The sequence below is a fragment of the Solea solea genome, chromosome 7, assembly GCF_958295425.1.
Source record: "Solea solea chromosome 7, fSolSol10.1, whole genome shotgun sequence".
NCBI lineage: Eukaryota > Metazoa > Chordata > Actinopteri > Pleuronectiformes > Soleidae > Solea > Solea solea.
Genome location: NC_081140.1, coordinates 26,123,593 through 26,143,269, shown reverse-complemented (window position 1 = coordinate 26,143,269; position 19,677 = coordinate 26,123,593). Strand labels below are relative to the sequence as shown.

The 19,677-nt window shown below is 38.5% G+C and overlaps 2 protein-coding genes across 11 annotated transcripts in view; both read left to right on the top strand.

Annotated features, from left to right (window-relative positions):
• The first annotated feature begins 561 nt into the window (after positions 1-561).
• On the top strand, positions 562-6,230 carry LOC131462179 (post-GPI attachment to proteins factor 2-like). 8 transcript variants are annotated; one of them, XM_058633185.1, is made up of 9 exons: positions 562-952; positions 1,461-1,572; positions 1,898-1,961; positions 2,734-2,769; positions 3,703-3,882; positions 3,973-4,222; positions 4,455-4,561; positions 5,410-5,518; positions 5,752-6,230. In XM_058633185.1, exons 2-9 carry the CDS (start codon positions 1,565-1,567, stop codon positions 5,880-5,882), a joined length of 885 nt encoding a protein of 294 aa, XP_058489168.1. In that variant the 5' UTR covers positions 562-952; positions 1,461-1,564; the 3' UTR covers positions 5,883-6,230. The 8 variants fall into 8 exon arrangements, with proteins under 8 accessions (XP_058489168.1, XP_058489169.1, XP_058489171.1 ...); XM_058633186.1 differs by having other exon boundaries at positions 564-952; positions 1,298-1,961; XM_058633188.1 differs by lacking the exon at positions 1,898-1,961 and having other exon boundaries at positions 571-952; positions 1,461-1,568.
• Positions 6,231-6,935: 705 nt separating this feature from the next.
• The window catches only part of stim1a (stromal interaction molecule 1a), a 32,934-nt gene continuing 20,192 nt past the window's right edge, over positions 6,936-19,677 (top strand). The window contains exons 1-4 of one of the 3 annotated variants that reach the window (XM_058633564.1): positions 6,936-7,183; positions 9,497-9,630; positions 15,109-15,239; positions 18,484-18,598. In XM_058633564.1, the coding sequence (XP_058489547.1) occupies positions 9,510-9,630; positions 15,109-15,239; positions 18,484-18,598 (367 nt within the window). In that variant the 5' untranslated portion in view covers positions 6,936-7,183; positions 9,497-9,509. The remainder of the gene's footprint in view (positions 7,184-9,496; positions 9,631-15,108; positions 15,240-18,483; positions 18,599-19,677) is intronic. The other 2 variants (XM_058633561.1, XM_058633562.1) reach the window with 2 other exon arrangements.

Genomic DNA, 19,677 nt, shown 5'->3' with positions numbered 1-19,677 from the left:
ATAATACGAATAAGAACCTATTAGCTTTATTTATTTATAATGACGATGATGTTTTCTTTCCCTTAAATGACATTATTCATGTTCCTAAAAATATTGAATGTGCGTATATAAATTATATAGAGATGTATAATTGAGGGAGGCTAAGTCATCTTTTCATTCTGTGTGTGTATAGGGATATTATTTATCTCTATATTATTCCTGGTTTGTGCCATTGTTACAATTTGTATTTGTTATTATTTCATAAACAAACGTTTAAATATTAATATTATTCGTCTGTTTGTGTACATGCATGAGTTTTTATTTTCCATTTGACCTACAACTTTGATTGAGGCTGGTTCTCTTAATATGGAGCTTCTCATGTCATTCTCTAATTATTACGGAAGGGGATTGGGATTTTGAAAACAATATTTACATTTAGAATAAATACATTTATTTATTCTCTTTATTCTCAGAATTCAGGTTTTTTTTTACATTTGGCCCTAATCCTCTTCCGTAGATTATTGACTGGTGGCCAATAATATTTATTGAATTTGAATTTTCGATATTTCTGGTAAAGAGACAGCATTTATTGACGCACAAACGCAGCAGCAGTAGCGTGCGTCCTTCTCTTCCGGCTGCTGATGCTGAAGTGTCCTCTTGTCTCGCTGTCTGTCTGTCTGTCTCTCCTCTCTCTGTCTCACACGGAGGAGGAGGGAGAGGAGGAGGAGGAGGAGGAGGATGAATCGCTCTGATTACCAAGATGTCGAAGGAATCTTTTGTTGGAGCCGGAATTTTATCCCCAACCACCACCATCATCATCATCATCAGCAGCAGGAACTAACTGACATCATTATTTAATGTCGTAATTTTATTGTCGTAACACCGCTGTTACCATGAGGCCAGTGGCGGTCGTTTGCGGCAGCAGCTGCTTGTAAACAACAACAATAATCAAATAAAAACAAAAGGACTGCAGGTAGGTGGATTGTCTTATCTTTTGAAGCCACTAAGAGATATGTTTTCGCTATTTTTTGTCTAAATTGGATTATTGGCATAATAGATGTACTGTACACATGCATGCTAGCTGTATATCTACACTTTATGTATACGTAGGCCTACGACGCACATTTTTGGCCCGGCCCAAAAAAAAAACAATATACATATTAATATATATATTTTTTATAAATCATTTGTATCGCCCACGACGGTAATTGAGACACGAAACGCGGCTCATTGGTTGAATTTCTTGAAGGACGTTGCGCTAGTCCATTGAAAGCTCTCAGCCCTCATCTCCCTCCACGTCCCCCTCCCTCCTTCCCAGGTAATTTGCTGTTTGAGTAACGGCGGAGTTGGAGCGAACGAACGAATTATGGCTAAAAAGCGCAAGGGGGCGCAGCGAAACTCAGGGAAAAAAGGCTCAAACGCATAAAAGTTGACGCCACAATATGCACTAAAACTACGTCTCTATTTGCCGCTACAACAAGTTCCACCGCTGCAGCGGGTGCAGGACCGTCGACGACGGCGTCATCATCATCATCCAGTGCAGAAGCAGTCCCATCGAGTGCACCGGGGGCTGTCGGAGTGGCACATGTGCAAGTACCTTTTTAAATAATACTATGAGTCGACTTGGTGTCCAACTTACAGTTTTATTTTAGCTTGCCATAAAGTTATAATTTGCATGTGTTACAGCTTACAGTTATTATTATGTAATATTAGTGAAACATTGCTGTGCAGAAATTGATGATTAATCATTGTTAGGTGTATGTTCTTGATCTTTATCTTGAGGGTTATGTTCTTGAATGGGGGGCCATTCAAAAAATTCACAAGCAGGCTGTTGTCTAGCTCTATTTCTTTATTTTAGTCATTAGTCCAGTTATAATGCAATTGATGTGTATCACTCATTTGTTTTCTTCTCTTTAAGGCTGCCCTGTCCCCCAGGGATGTGCCTTTCAGTGGTGTGCACTTCACAGGCATTTGTCACATGTGTGAGTTACTATACTGTATACCAGGGGTCTCAAACTCAAATGACCTGTGGGCCACTGACTGTCTCGTCTGGCCCAACTTTTTGGGGAAAAGCAACAGTTGCGGTGGACGATATGAGCTCAAATTTACATATCAATATGCCGCGTTGATTCCTTTTTTTTATATGTACTCTATTGCCTCGTGTGAGCTTTTCTGTCTTTTATTCATTATTCTGTACAGCACTTTGGTCCACTATGTTTGTTTTAAAGTGCTTTACAAATAAAGTTGGATTGGATAATTTCAAAATATATGTGCTTGTTTTAATATGGAACAACATTCGCAATAAAAAAACAAAATATTTATGATGCAAAATTAATCTATTAAAAAAAAAAACATACAGAAAGGACTTGTTACAACTTGATATTGTTTGGAGGGCCACATGAAATCGATTGGAGGGCCACATGTGGCCCCCGGGCCGCAACTTTGAGACCACTGCTGTATACTGTTATTATGTGTTCTTGCTGACATCCACCTGGATGGTCATATAGCCTTCTACGTTTACAGAGTGACTGTAATGAATGCAACCATCTATCTATAACTATTATTGCATTATTTTGAAGATACCAATACTGTGAATATAAATGATGCTGTCTCATTCTCACTGTTCTATTGATCCACCTGGCCTCTCTTTCTCTCCCCTTAGGGCACATTTGGAGTGATCCTTGATGTGGAGTTTATTAAATAGTTCTTATTTTAAGCATATCTGACCTCACCTCTGCTTTCTGTCTCCCTCAGAGCACAAAGGTCCATGCAGCCTTGGTCTCAGCATATGTGAGTCCAAAATAAGCTATTATCTCTCTGTTCACCTAAATAATATTTAAACTTAACTGATCCCTGTTCTCTTTCTTTCCTTTGTCTGCCTGTCTCTGCGTCTCTCTCCCATTCTCTCTCTCTTTTTCATACTTTCATACTTTAAGGTGCCATTTTGAGGAGGTCTTTATTGTATGTATGGCCTTAATGTAGGCCTAATTGTCTTATTTGTTTGTATAAACAGTATATTTCATTAAAAAACGAAAAGACATTTCTCGCAGTGTTTCTTTGACAACCACTTTTCACTTCAAGATGGGAATTTTTTTTTGAAACAACACAATGTGCGCATATATCCTCTAGTATGTCATGCAAAAAGGCCGAAAACATGACATACCAAAAAGAGACAACTTTGAGGCTTTATTTCTCAAAAATTATACAGTAAAATAGTTTGATAATGGGTGAGGGAGTAGTCAGCATGCTCCTAAGGTCAACTGTGTCAACCACTGTCAGAACGTATGGGCCATTGTGTTGTTATTGTACAGTAAAAACCAATGTCTTAAAATCAGCTCGATTGATTGCGCTTGTATCAGCAACGTCTTATTTTGAAAACCGGAAGTGATCTTGCTCGGTATCAAACTAGCGATGATTCTCAGTCGACTCCCAGCATTCACCGTAAGTTCGTCTACATGGGCGCGCTTAAAAACGTTGATGCGGATGGCTTGACCACGCGAAGACGAATGACGGCTCACTTGACCGCAGTTAATAAACGGTCTTACAGTTTTCGTCAAATACACATTTGTGTGCCAAACAAACTCAAGGCAAATTATGAATGACATTTACAGAACTAAAGTCTCTTGATTCTTGATTGTTAATCATTATTCCATGTTATTGTATTATAAAGACAGAGGTACAGATATTTAAATGTTGTTTTTTTAATACATATTTCTCCTTCAGATTGAGAACAAGATGCTCCAAGGTTCAAACATCTTGGGGTACGAGAGGCCTCTGGTCATCCGAGTGTCCTTCTCCACCTGTGTGCTGTCCACCGTGTTCCTGCCTCTGCTTGGACTCATCACGTGTCTCTTCATCTCCTCCGTGTTTCACTTTGATGACTCCACTGTCACACACTGCCAGGTAATGTCCTTGGTTGTTTTTTTTATCATAACGAGTTTTGTGATGTAAGAAAGGAGTTAAAAAAAATCGTTCCTGTGCTTTTCCTCACAGGTTCCAAACTACCTGCCGTCCATCAGTGCCTCGATAAGCCTGAGTCCCGAGGGCCACATATGGCGCTTCTGCATCGGGCTGCACTCGGCACCGCGGCTCCTGGTGACATTTACATACTTCAAGCTCTACAAGGCGCGTTTCGCCTCCAAGTTCCCCGAGAGTCCGCTCAGCTGCCTGAACCTGGTCTTCTCCATGCTTGAAAACCTTGGCCTTTTGCTCCTCACATACGTGTCGTCCAGTGAGACATACTGTGAGTCGTCCGTGTGTTGTTTTATGTAGTTTTACCGTCCACTGTAGAGACGTTTGGAATCAAAACCTGAACACGTGTCTGGTATTTTTTGGGCATATTTTATTTGAGAAAATGCAATAGGACAGTGTGTAGCACAAGGTTAAGAAACATAAGGCATTCTCAATTGTTTCTATTTTTCTATCCTGGCTTGGGACCTCATGGTCCCTCTCACCTGTCTGTTTTTGTTCCTCAGTCATTCATAAGGAAGGATTTTTGCTGTTCATCATCAGCTCCCTGATCTACATGCTGATCACCTGCCGTCTGTGGAAAAGTATCAAGAGGAATTCACTGTCTCCTGAGGTAACGTGATGTTTAAAACTTTGTCTACGTATACGGTATATGTATATGTGTATATATATGTATATACCATATATACTGTATACGTAGACAAAGTGCATTAAAACGTTAAATTTGAAATCTTTGACATACTTGAACTTGGTGTACTAGATGTCACAGTGGCTAGCATTGTTGCCTCACAGCAAGAAGAATCTAGGGCCTTTCTGTGTGGAGTTTGCTCGTGGGTTTTCTTCAGGTTCTCTGCAGGTTTATTGGATGCTCTAAATTGACCACAGTGTAGGTGTGAATGTGAGCGTGAATCCAGGGTCGCCTGTTCATTGAAAATATCATTTTGGTCAAAGAGCTTCTACATACTGGTGTTTTAATCATTACAGAAACAAATTAATTTAAGGCAGCTGTGGCTTTGTGGAGTGGTCTAATTCATTTGTCTAACACTGTATATAAACATGGGACCATTTGAAAGACTGAAACACTTTGTTCTGGAAGTGTTGAAGCCATTGAAATGAACTTAAATTGTAACAAAATGTAAGATGAATTGTGAAGTAATGTGTCAAGGCCAACATTGACTTGATCATTTATGGAATTTGATATATTTTGACTTTTTTGACACCAGGTTACCTAAATTTTCTCTATATGGAGCAAAAAAATGTTTGAGAACTTACTTTATGTTTGAGGTTTATGCTGGAATTTTTTGTCAAATTACATCTTTTCCCAGAAATCCCTACAGGATGAGCGTTTGAGTGTGTTTCATGCCATAATTTTAACAAATATAATTGAATATTGTTCATAAAATCCGTGAAAATCTTTGTCTTTCTGTCGGTTAAATAGATGTTTTTTTGTTTTTTTTACAGGATGCCAAGTCTCACCGGTGGAAAGTGCGTTTTCTACTTCTCAACGTTTCCTGCTGTGCTTTCGCTGGATTCTTTTACTGGAAACACAACATGTACTGTGAGTCAGGGAGTAAGTATCAAAAAAGTTTACAGTCATTTTATGCAAATTATTTTTGCAAATTATGATTGTAGTAAAAGTACACAATTTATTTAGGAAATGTAGTAAGAGTACACAATTTAGTTATGAAATGTAGTAAAAGTACACAATTTATGTAGGAAATGTAGTGGAGTAAAAGTAAAAATTGCTAGCAATATAAATAACAAAGTACAAAATACAAACCCTGTTTCTTCTCCCTGTCACAGGTTACACACTCTTCGCCCTCTTTGAGTATCTCATCGTCTTCACCAACATGGCCTTCCACCTCACGGCCGTGTGGGACTTTAAGAGCCGTGAGGTCATGGTCATTTCCTCCTCTGAAGATAAAACCTTCTGACTAGAAACACAAGTACTCAGTGTTAACTGTACGACCACTCGACCTCCTGGTGATAACAGCCTTCATTCCACTGCTCACGAGGTCGAGTGGGACCAAGGACTGTTCCATATTTTCCCCTGATGACGGCTCTCGAGTCCTCAAAGTGTAAACGTCAGATTTACAAACGTTCTACCGGAGAGTTTGTTTCCGTTTTGTTCAATTTAAGTGCTTTGTTTTTAAAGCCACTGTGTCTCATCTGTTGATGCCTTCACCAGGACACTGTGTGTTCAACTTTCAACTTTTGTTCAACTTTCAACTTTCGTATCAAACACAACATGTGTATGCCAAAATAAAGTGACAGTTCTTTCACATGTGCTTGGTTTTATTTTGAAAAACATTAAAACAATGCAGGAAGTGAACAACAATGAAAAAATATGAGTTTTAACATCTAGATTAATAAACATTGTATGTAAAAATCTCTTAACATATGGAAAAAAAAGTTAAAAATAAAAGGTTAATGTGCAAAAAAACCAAGCAATTTTACCAAGCAACATACTGCACAGGTGCAGTATAATTTATTCACCCACTAGATGGCAGACTTCAGCAATTTGTGTGGCACCCAGTACACACTCCAGACGCTAGAGGGCGACACGTGCCGATCATCTAAGGGCCACAGTGATGCAGAAAAGAGCTTCTCCCAGCGTTCTGTGCCCTCTGTTGGGTGGAGGAGTCGACACTTATCTATCTATCTATCTATCTATCTTGTAATATTATTAGAAATCAATAAAACAAAGGTTCAGTAAATATCAATATTATGTTTATATGATTAATTTTTGCATCATAAATACGTTTATATTGTGCACTTCTCTCAAAACAAACACTCTCATTTTGAAATTGTGTGAAATATCATCCTACATATTGTGATTTCGATGTATTTTTAATCAAAAAGTGGATCTTTTTTATCCACTTGACTGGCCCTTATTTGGTCATTACTGCATCCAGACTGAGGGGGGGCGGTAGAGTGCACCGTGGAAAGGTGCAGTCGTAGGCTGCCACATTAAAGGAGCAAAAGAAGAGCGTCCCTCTTGTCTCGTCGTCCACATTCTGCGGTTGTTTCGGTTCAGTCTCTTCTCGGTCGCTGGGAACGAGACGAGTCTTTTTCTCTCACTCGCTCTCTCTCTTCGTCCATCGTCGGGAGGAGGAGGAGGAGGAGGAGGAGGTGGAGTTCACTGTGTGCTTCAACTCCGGGGGAACCAGGCATCTGCTGCAATGTTGACACGCAGCTGAAAGGACACAATCTGCTGGCACCGATTACATGACAGGTGAACTTAATTTTCCTTGTCGTTATTTTGCGTCTGTCATTATGTTATTATTACGTGACACAACTACAGTAAACGTGCATTGCTTGACTTGCTAACGTCCGCGGTGGCTAACATACGTGTGTCGACACAAACGGATTAAACATGACAGTGTGAATGTGAATGTTTTCTTTCAATTTTTATGATTACAGCGTTGTTATTCTCACATTTTTGTGATTTTTTGATCACCTCGTTTCGTAGTTATGTAGCCCGACATAGTTAAGCTAGGTGGCTACTAGCTAGCCGGGGCTTGTCACACAGACATAGACGCAGGACAAACCAGACCAGGCTGCTCTTTACTTTTTCATAATCTAATCCGTGTTTTTTTTCTTATAGAAGACAAACAGTATATATCACATAGTGGTTGTCTGATTTTGGGGCTGTTAATGTAAAACATCTGTTTCTGGCAGAATGCTGCTCGGGAGTCAATGCAGGGCTGGACGACATATGGAAAACAGTACTATTACAATAAAAGAAGATATGAACAGACGATATATGTATCGCGATACATGTCAGGCAAAATAATATCGTTTTGTTTTTTGGATCTGAGCTAAAGTTAAATTAACAAACGCTAGATAATTGTTTTAAACATCTTTATGGACAGAAAACAGTAAACACCTGTTAAATTAGGGGTTCTCAAACTCAAATGACCTGGGGGCCACTGATCAAGTGAAAAGAAAAGTCAAAAATCTTTTTGTTTTGCTTAAAATTATATTAAGATTTTCCATCCTGATATCACAATAAGAATATCATATTTGAGATTTTCAAAATAAAAGTGTTTGTGTTGCTATGGAACAATGTGTTTTTCACGATAAAAATTAATCTACTAATAAAAAACCCAATTTAAATGCCTCCATTATAACTCAATAATAAGTGAGTTAAGACACATTTCACACATATGGAGTAAAACTTTTGCAGAATTTTTTTAAGCATAAACATTATATTTATATTAACAAAACCTTTGTTTTATTGATTTATGATGGTATTATAATAGATATAGTTATTGAGGTGGTGCCTAGCTTTACTGCAGTGTTCTGTATCTTACCAATTTATCCACAAATATATATTTTTTTTTCATTGGAAAAATATGACTCCAATGTACTTTTAATACTTTTAAGTTTAAAAAAAACACTGCTCAAACACACTTTGACATCTTGCACACATGTACAACTAAATGTTTTTCTTCAAATGTGTGTGATGTTTCTGTTTGTCACTTCCTGTCCACATAGAAGTTTAAAACCCCACATTTAACTGGTTTCTTCAAATTTCACACAGGCGCAAATCTTATTCTTGAATAAGTTGTTACATATTATGATTATTACTCTCACCAACACATTTCAAATTGTGATGTTTTTGTCCCCACCGCCAAGCAAACTACATAGTTATTATGGTCAGATTTCTGCTTTGACACAGGATTGTATTGAAATTATGAAAGAAATGTGGGAAATGTGTGGCATTGAGAAACTGAGCTTGTTGGTTAAGTTGCATTTTTAGTAATTTCCACTTATTTTGGAGTAAGTTGACACAACTGCTGACATGCAACTAGGATTCTTCAGTAGGTTTGTTGTGAAAGGTTGAGCTTCGAGCATTTGTTGCATAACTCTTTCTCTGTTTTAATGTTGAATGATGGGTTATTCATTCATGAAATGTCTCTGGATTCTATAGTTTGTCCTGGCTCAAATTAGTAATACACTCTTGATTTTATAATTTTATTTATTAGTTTGTTTTTGTTATTATTTATTTCAATGTAATATTTTTTTAATATCCAGATCTGTATCTGTACAGCACCTTTCACAACAAACCTAATGTGGTCAATAAGAGGAAAATTGAAATATGTTGTTGTGCAATAAAAAAATAAAATTTACTACAGAAGACAAATAAAATAGTTTATTCATAGTTTTCAATAAAAGTATTATAAGTCACATTATCTGGTTAAATACAGGTTCCACAAACTTTCTCAGCCTAAAGGCAGCATTAGTGAGCTCATGACTGTGTATGTTTATCCGTTCAGGACGTGGAGGCAACATTTGAGAGGTGACGGCATGTGTCTGCGGCTGCTGCAGAAAAAATCTTTTATGTAACAAACCGGGTCCCCATGTGCTCCAAGCCTATTAATGCTGTTTCTTCTCCCTGCGAGGATGTCATATGTTTAAGAGACAAAGGAGCCGCATTGTTTTTCAGTCGTTTTAATTGATCAAACTGACCAGAAACGCAGCATTTCTGTCATGCTACACTTTGGCAGGAATCCTGAGTAGCTCTGTTGTCTTTTCTTTACAGCACACCATCAGTCATGGAGTCTATCAAATCTGTGACCCTGTGGATATTTTGCTTGTGTCTCTTTGGGAAAAGTTTGACTGAAAAACCAAGTTCGCCCATGCCGGACAGTCCAGTCGTAGAGAATGGGATGTCAGGTGAGTGATCAGTCATGCCACTAAATTGTTGCATAATTTTTATTTTATACACCTCTCGCTCGGTTGACCCACAGACACACTACAGGTTGGCAGTGAGGGTACTAATGTTGGTGCCACATCTTTGTGGTTGTGCAGGCACTAAATGTAGCCGTGCTGAGAATAGTACAGCTGGCATTCTTCAATAAGACCTGTCCTCCAACTTTCATCAACCCCCTCCCCCCTCCCCCAGTCAAACAGAGGATAATTTGTCTAATGGTCTGTGAAACAAATGAGTAAGTGTGTAAATAGTTTGTAGTCAAGATGTTGGATTTAGGTTAGTATATTGTAGCGCAGCAACGATGACTCGATTACTAATTAATTGCCAAGTATTTTGATTATTGATTAATTGCATAGGAGTTTTTTTTTTTTATATATATATATATGTATATATATATATATATATATATACATATATATATACATATATATAATCAAAACAAGTTCTCAGATTTTGCTTCTTAAATGTGAATATTTTCTGGTTTCTTTGCTCCATTTAACAAAGTTAACAAACATTGAAACTGAACCATTTTTGGATTTGAGAACATCATTATTTACATTTTTTTGCAAACTTTCTGACATTTTATAGACCAAACAACTAATCGATTAATCAATAAAATAATTGATCAATTATGAAAATACTTGTTAGTTGTGGCCCTTTAGCAGTGGTTCCCAAACATTCTACATGGTGACCCACATTTAAAGATGGCAAACAGTTGTGACCCGAATCATAATACCAATTGTCACAAGTTTCGCCAAGAGATGTTTGTTGCTTCTCAGTTTTAGAGCATTGTTATCGACTGGTATTGCTAACAGTGGCTTGCTCAGGATATGTTTGAGTCTAGGTTTTTTTTACCGACTTATCTCTGGAACGTGGTGAGTTCAGACGCGACGTCACTCCCAGCTCCGACTTCCAATGTTGTCTGACTCTTGGTACTGAAGGTGGCTAGCCGAGGTTAGCAAAGCATTGTCTGTGAAAGTTAACTACGTAGTAAGCTCTATCCAGGGTCTACCCCACCTTTTGCCCTATGTCAGCTGAGATTGGTACCATCGGCCCCCGGGACCCTTATGTGGAGGATAAAGTAGCAGAAGATGAGTGAGTGAATACTTTCATTGGTTAGCATCTGTGCTGGGAGGTTGCATAGCGTGATTTGATCGGATGATGTTTGGAAAGTTGAACATTTCTCAACTTGTGCCACACTCAACACAGAGCAAAGCAAAGCCACAGACTCGCAGTGCAGTTAGGCATGCAAATCCAGCATTAATGAACAGTTGTGTGCTCCTACATTGTGGATTTACACTTCTAAACTTATCATATGAATCTCCAAAATTCTTAACTACATCACCGAGTGTTGATGCTTTATAGCGCTGAACTCCCCAGCTGACTGCTTACACAGTTACAGTTACTGACAGTAGATGCAATTAGGCAGGCATGTCTTGAGCTTCCAGTCAGTCTGTAAATTATATAACCTCCATCTCTGTGGGAACATATGACCCAGTTAAGACTATGACTCAAGATTTTTTTTAAGGTTTCTAGTGAAGTTGTACCTGTTTACACGTTTTAGTTTACTTTATTAACTGCACTGTCGACGAAACCCCCTCAATACTGCAAACTTGTGCGGTTGTCATCCCTTGTTGGTTCTGCCACAGAGTAGTTTTTAACAGGCAAGACATTGTCCAAGTTGCACAAACATTTTCTGCAGTTAAAGCAGTTTTATTATCGTGTCGCAACAGTCCAAAGAGGCCACAGTGTGTGGGATAGAAAAGATTCTTGACAGTGATTTTCAAAGCCTTGTGTGTATTTATTTATTTTTATGATAAATGGACATAGTAATGGAGCAGTAATGAAGTTGAAAAGTTAAGGAGTTTGGTCCTCATCTAAGTTGAGGAACAAAGAATGACTTGTATAACTTTTAGCTCTTAAAAAAAAAAGCAAAAAAAAAAAAAAGTAGGCAGACTGGTATGTAAATATCTTATCTTGTGTCTCTGGAGGTTTGCAAGCCAAATGAGAAAAGGGGCCAGTGGGTGTGTGAGCGTTGCAGGTGGTTTGCTTTCACAAGGTTAACTGTCACTCTTTGTTGAATGTGAATGAGTGAGTGCGCGTGCGCGTGTGTGTGTGTGTGTGTGTGTGTGTGTGTGTGTGTGTGTGTGTGTGTGTGTGTGTGTGTGTGTGTGTGTGTGTGTGTGTGTGTGTGTGTGTGTGTGTGTGTGTGTGTGTGTGTGTGTGAGTGAGAAAGTAGTTGCCATTTTGGTATGTGGCTTTGCAGGTTCTATGAAACTGAATTGTTTTGCTTGTGTGACTTAGAGATGTGGAAAACCTCACTATGCGGAAGTTGGGCATCCATGCGTCTCACTTCTGGTTTCATGTTTTCATGTGAGCTATAGAAATAGTAGCTATTGTCAAAGCGTGTTTTACATTTTCTACTTTGTCTCGCTAAGTCGACCTGTCATTGCTATAAGAATGCGTGGATTGAAATTTAGTTGATCAGTGGGAGGGGGAATTATGCCATAAATGTCAGCACAATGCAAACAGGATGCTTGCAACTGAATATACATTGTTTGGTGAGTGATGACTAGTTAGTGATGACGCAGTATTAGTTCAGATGCACAGAATGGAGCTTGTAGTGTTTTTTTTTTTTAATTAGTTAAAAGGTGGCACAGTAATTTAACAATTTTAGACTAACCTATCAAAATAAAGTACTCAACTGTTTTACTTTTTCATAAAACAGTGTTATTTCAACAATATGTGCATAAAATAAACATGGTTGTTAGTGGTTTGTTTAGAAACCAAGTTTACATCCTGTTGGGAAGTGCAAATAATTCTCCCACGCTGCTGAGCAAAGACTGTCCTCATTAACCATTACCTTTCCTTTCTGTGGGTGTAACCCTCTGAAACTAGTATAACAAAGTATACAGTGTTTGACAGATGCTTTGTGCAATATTTTATTTCTTTAGAAAAATAGTCTGTTTGATTAATAATCACAAATTTCCAAGTTGTGTCCTGGCAAAGGTATGAATAACACGCGATATAGACTTGGCAAGTCCAAAAATATGGTCGCAAGACAAGATTTTCAAATCAATCGATTAGGAGTCAAATTTTGTCTTTATTTATTTATTTATAGTATAGTATAGTGTAGTATAGTATAGTATATTTAGTGGTACCCCTACAATCCTTATTTGTTGCTTGTATCTTGATAAATAACTAAATTTGCAGTTGGACAGAAATTGTTTTTCTTTTACTTTTCTCAGATTTTATATTTTCTGGTTTCTTTGCTCCACATAACAAAGAAATCAAGAAAACACCATTATTTTGGTTTGTGAACAAAACAAAATATTTGAGAACATCATCAATCCAAGATTTAGGAAACACTGATCAACATTTTCTGTCATTTTATTGGCCTAAACTAATTGATTAATCGTGAAAATAATGGACAGAGTAATCTATTATGAAAATAGTCGTTAGTTGCAGCCCACCAGACAGAAAACGATAAGCACTCATTCAACAGAGAAATTAACAAAATAAATGTGTAGACAGATTTATATTGATTTTGAATAAACTACACTACGCTACTCTTGAGTTTACACCGATCACATAGTTTGAATGGAAGCTCACAGTAAACCTTGTGCTGCAGTTAACAGGTAGCCCCGTCATGCCCTGTCACACAGCTCCTCGTAGCGTCTTCAAAACAGCATGACAAACAAGTATTCCCTCTGATTGGGATTGGCAGCATTATCTGTGATCTGTGACAGAGGATGTGTAATCCCTCAGGAAGGAGAGGGAACACAGAGGGCAGACGGCTTGTACTAGATAAGTCTAGTACTTACCAAAATTCTCCCACACTACACCGCTCCTCCGCTCCCTTCACTGGCTTCCTGTAGCTGCTCACATCCGCTTCAAGACTCTAGTGCTTGTGTTCCATGCTACAAATGGATCCGGTCCAGCCTACATCCAGGACATGATCACTCCGCTCTGCATCGGCAAACCGGCTTGCTCCCCCCTAGAACCAAACCCTAACCCAGTGGTTCTCTATTATTTTTTTGTCATGCACCCCCCAGAGGACAGAAATGTTTTCACACCCCCAGATTTGAAATACTATTGAGAACCTGATCATTTTTATTTATTTATCTGTATAAACCACTGTATGAGTTGTCCTGCCCTGTCCATAGTGTTTCTGATAATATGATATGATATGATTTGATATATAGTTAAATAATTTCAGTTGATTAACTGGCATCTTAATTAAGTAATCGGGGTACGTGGACCCTGGCTCTGACAGTGGTTGACGGCTCCACGGCATGGTTTTAGCGTTGTGGTTTTTTAATAATTAAAACAAGCTTTCTGATTTTTCGGCTTCTTAAATGTCAATATTTTCTGGTTTAGTTGCTCCATTTTAAAAAGAAGTACAAACTGAAATATCTCAAAACAACACGTCTGAGAACATCATCAGCACCAATCAACATTTTCTGATAGACCAAGCAATTGCTCGATTAATCGAGAAAATAATCTACAGATTAATGGTGTACTAAAATAAACGTTAGTTTTCTTTCTCCTGAGAATGGGGGTTTATGTGGCTAATTAATCAGAATTCATAGCAGGTTCATGCGTCTAACTATCAGCCTTCAAAAATCCGCTATCTTCCATCGATAGACCTGTAGACCACCGTATCTGGCTTCTTGATACCATTCCCACATTGACAGAAAGACCTAATATTAAACTTGCAGCCAAGAAATGTTACAGTTTAGTAATCTTAGTGAGAGAGCGCGAGTGTGTGGGCAATGCAACCCAGACAGAGGACTTTGCATCTTAACTTTTCACCAAGAAGCACAAAAGGTCAAAAGACATGACCCTTTGTAGCCATCACATGATTAGTGGACAATAAGAGAGCTATAGTAGCATTGACCCAACACCACTACTTTTATTGAAATTGTTTGTTTCCAAAGCTGTAAATACATAGAAATTAAAAGGAAACAGCTTACATTATAACTAGATTAGTTACTGTGGTTGTTGGAGCTGATGATGTTGTGGTTGTTGTTCTTGTATGATATAACTACACATGGTACGATATAAGCATTCCCCGTCACGATTACCTTGTCAAAAATAATCAAAAAAATAACTGAGATTCATGATATTGTTGTGACGACTGAATTTTTTTTTTTATTCTGTCGTTACCATCTGTCTGCACAGAAACATGGCAGGCAGGTTACCTATTTTTAGTGAATAAATCACAAGGACTGTATGCTGTTGAGTTAGACGTGAAATATTAAGGTTTTTCTCTATTCATGGTCATCTAGATATCAGTAATTCACCACAGTTAACTCATTGTAAGTGTTTTTTATCATGATAAGCGATGACATCCAGATAATACTGACCATACTGTGGTGAGCCATGAGTTTCAAACCTTTCTTGACACGCTTGTGGTATGATTGTGTTTTTCTCACCAGATTTTTGTCGCATCGATGACTCACTGTGCAAGGATGACAACGCACTCCTCAGCTTCGAGGCCATCCGTAGTATCCACAAGCAGATGGACGATGACGCCAACGGCAATGTAGACGTGGCGGAGACGGATGGCGTAAGTACCAGCCTAGAAATTCAGCATCAGCACGAACCCGATGCTCTATTGGTTTGCAGTCAGCGAGGTGGTCAGAAGAGGCTTACAAGAATCATCCTTGTAAATCGTTTGTCATCGGACATGTCATTGCATTTGCTGCCAAGATGGCAAGTGAATCATAGCCCTGCTAAAGCTGGCGTTGGGCTAAATGGGATTCACCACAACTGGCAACTGTGTGGTGGACTAAGTGATGTTGCCACATGACGTTTGCTTTTTTAAAATGCTTGAAAAATAGTGTCAGGTACTTGTCTTTACAGTACACGGTTTCTTTCAAAGACACAGGCTGTAGTCCTTGAGGAGGCCTTTTCCTCTTGATCCTAGTCTCGATGTTGTTCACTCCATGGCATGTGGTTGAGGCCACACCAAAGCCAGCAGCGTCATGGCTGCAGCCTTCTCTCTGCTTTTAGAAGAGGCACTTGGCATGCAAATAGCCCCAAGGCAAAGAATCAAATGAAATACACTCATATCTGAAGTGGCTTTCATCTGAGAAATGTAATCAAGGCCACGTCCATACAGGAGTCCTGTTTCCTGCCATTATATGGAGAATAAAGTGCATTGTTGATTTCTTTACAGCAAAGATCAATGTGTATCCCCCAGCTTTTAAGAAGGATCTTTAGGCCTTAGTCATATTATACAGGTCCAGTTATACACTAGAGCTGCAACTACCCATAATTAATTAACTTTATCATTAGTTTGGTCCAAAAAAATACGAAAATGGTAGCCTGTCTAAAGGAAACCAATAATAAGACGCAGTTACTTGTTTTTATTTATTAAAAAAATAGCTCTTGATTCATTTATGATTCATTTATTTCATAATTGCAGCCCTAATGTACAGTTTTTTCAGGAGTGTGATCTACTCGACCTGCAACTCAGACCAACTTCCTGTAGTGAAATCTTACCACACAACTAAGAAAGACATCATGACCTAATATTGTCTTCCACACGTTGCGTGAGTTGTCTCTTGTAGGAGGGCAAAATGTGTAGTTTTTTTTTTTCTTCGTTTTGTTAGTTGGAACGGAATTAGCCTACAACATGGTGGGTGATGTACCGTGTGGGCCCTTGGTGACTCGTACTTGACTTACTGCTACTCCAGTTGGGGCAGGAATGGAATCTAGAGCAGCACACTATGTCAATTTAATGTGCTATGGTGTCTAGTGTATGGAGAAATTTCATAAATTTGTCTGAATGAGGTTTTGGTTTCAGGGGACGGGGGCCTTGTGATGGTACTCAGCTTCTTAGTTGTTAGTTTGGGGCCTGTATACACGACAACTGTACATAGAACGTGGTAGTTTGGTCAGTTAGGGCCACCATGAAGTTAGAAAATTGAATTCTATGTCATGCTTGATTCACAGCTTTTTTCAGAGATGTTAATGTCTCATTTGCTAGTTTCAGGCCTATTTCAATAAAAAATGATTTAAATATTATCATTTTATAGTTTCCATTTGGATTAATCAATCGATTCACCCATAGAATGTTGGTTATTCTTGCCCAAACTACAAAACGATCTTCTCAAATGTGTTGTTTTGTCCACGGACCAAAATGATTTAGTTTTCCCATTTTTCCCAAAATCCCATTTAAGAAGGGACACTAATCGATTGTTAAAATAGTTTCCGATTAATTTAATTATTGATTAATAATCGAGTAATTGTTCTAGCTTAGTTGCCGTTTCCGAGTCTTTTTTTCCAGCTTTTTAACTGAGATTTATGTGTATATGTTTAAAATAACATGCATTGAATTAAGTTGCAATTCATCTAGCAAGCAAACATCTCTTCGATATATCTGTTTTACATGGTCAAAATATTATATAGTTTGAAACATATTTCTGCTCTTGTCACATTGGGAAACCTCCACCAAATATTTCACTTCTTTTGGTTTTGCAATGATGTCACACTGCCTTTCAGTTGTTGGTGAAGAGTGCACAAGTTGTGAGAAACAATAACTACTAGCATGAATGAGGACGAAGTTCAGTCCTGTTCCAGCCCATTAACTTGTCAGTGAATAGTGGTCAGTTGTTTTCAGGATGTTTTTTAGGTAATATTTTGAGTATTGTATGTTCCTTTCACAGTGAGTGAAGACCATAAATACACAAGCCACAAGAACTGCATTTCTGTTTTTATGGGGCTTATAAAACCTATTGCATGTCCCTAATCTAAATCTAATCTAAAAATACATTTTACAAAACTCACTAAAGTCATTTCATAAGGGATGAGGTGATGTGATATTCAAAATTGATATTGCCCACTGGTCAATCACCAGATATCAGTTAAAAAAAAATCACACAACACAGCCACATGTGTATACTACCGTGTATGACTGCTATGACATGCTTTAGCTCCTCTTGGACAACAATTCTCATGATTCAAAGCTGCTTTATGACATCATCAAACCAGATTTAGGTTATTGTTTTGATTGCTAGCAGTAGAAATGAAGTACTGTGTGTTTAAATGATGTAAAAACAACTCTATTGGACCGGTATATTATATATTATTTTTATGTTGGCTTGCGAACACTATTTAGTCTTTTCTCTCTAAGCCTACAAGCCTAGTTCAGCTGCTCAATTACGCCCCTTACATGTACGTACTACGTAGTGTTCTCCCACCCACTACGCATCACAACAGACATTTGAACGATTGTTTTCGCTAGTTTTTAGCGGCACCAGCTGTTGGCCCCAGATTTCGGCTCCAAGTGGACTTAAAACACATCAGCGGCTCGTTGTTTACCGTGTCCGACACTGAGGCTCTGGTCTATGGGTTTCTGTTGTACACTCTGGACGCCGGGTTTCAGCTGTCAGCTGAGCGGCGAAACGTTGAGCTAGCGAGCTCACGCAGATAAACTGCAGATTTCGTCTGAATTAAAACACTATTGTTTGTATCTGTTATAAAAAAAACTAAACTAAACCTAAATAAATCGTTGCTGGTGATTGGTTAAAAGTACACACTACCCGTTTTGTTCAAAATATCATTATAATATCGCATATCACCATTAGAACCAAAAATATGGAGATATGACTTTTGGTCCATATCGCCCAGCCCTATGATATTGGTGTTTGTATCTGACAAGAAAAAATGGCATTGAACAGTTCCTACATTTGCACACACCAAGTTGACTAAAACTAACTGGCACAGCAGGAATAACATAAGGAGAAATGCATTTTAGTGTCATACAGACTGTTTGTAACCGCTCAAATGTCCTTGTCACACTGCAGTTCCTGAGAGAAGATCTTAACTACCATGACCCGAAGGCCAAGCATAACAGTTTCCACGGGGATGACCAGCTCATCAGTGTGGAGGACCTTTGGAATGCGTGGAAAGGCTCTGAAGGTACAGCTTTAAAGCTTTCTTCCTTTCAAATCATCTCTTTATGCATGCGTCTGTGTTGCAGCCAGTGAGTCCTGCTTTATGAATTGTTACATTCCACTATGCTGACTGTTATTAAAGCGCTCCATGTGACTACGATTGACAGGCTGCAGGAACTGTTATATATAAACAGCTATGTTCTTCTCAGTGGGTGTCTTCTCTTGTGGTCAGTCATGAGCCCTGCTTGACCTTATCACTTGCCCTACAAAGGGGCTAAGCAGTTGATAAGAAGCCATGTCGAGCAAAGTGCAGAGAACTTATCAGTTCCTGCCAGTGGCAGAGCAGACCTCATCAAGTCTGTCAGCACAGAATTCTCACCACCTTGTGCCGATCAGTTCTGCTTCCCCATTGTGTATGCCACAAGAGCACTACTCACAAACGCTGCTGTATCTGGCACTTGTGTTCTTTCGCACCCTTTCCTTTGGCTGCCTTTCGATCATTGTTTTCTCACTGTGCCAACTTGCTCAGTCTGTGAAGGGTTTACCACATCATTTTTTTTTTAAAATGTTTGAGCAACACCTTAACACAGAAAACATACACGCACACAGTTTAGTCCGTGTTTGCCAGTGTTTGCTATTCCATAGATACTGTGTATAATATTCAGGATATAGATGAGCATGAACATACATTATATCAACATGACGTGTCAAAAATTTGCTTCTCAAGACACATGAGGTTATTTCTGATATTACTCAGGAGAGATGTAACCAGCACTGTCACTTCGGTTACATTGTCTTGTCATGCCCTCATTACCACAAAAACAACCCCCAAAACCATCACATGTGCTCTCAAGGGAAGGGATGACAGTCCTCTTGCCCAATGATCACCTACTTTAAATGACCGTATCTTAACACGATACCATGACAGCCCTCGATGCAACCTTTGTACTAAAAGCTGTTCAGTGTGTGCCCATTTTTTAAAAAAAAATTTAAAAAATATATACAAATCTTTTTATATTCAAACTATTGTCAAATGAGTCCGCACTGTCCTGATTGAGCCTGTCCGCTCCGCATGAATCTCTGTTTATTAGTATAGCAGTGTTT

Excerpts from the sequence above, each read along its gene's own strand:
- LOC131462179 (XM_058633185.1), top strand. Across the intron at positions 4,562-5,409 it reads GGAATTCACTGTCTCCTGAG|GATGCCAAGTCTCACCGGTG; the intron begins GTAACGTGATGT and ends TTTTTTTTACAG. Across the intron at positions 5,519-5,751 it reads CATGTACTGTGAGTCAGGGA|GTTACACACTCTTCGCCCTC; the intron begins GTAAGTATCAAA and ends TCCCTGTCACAG.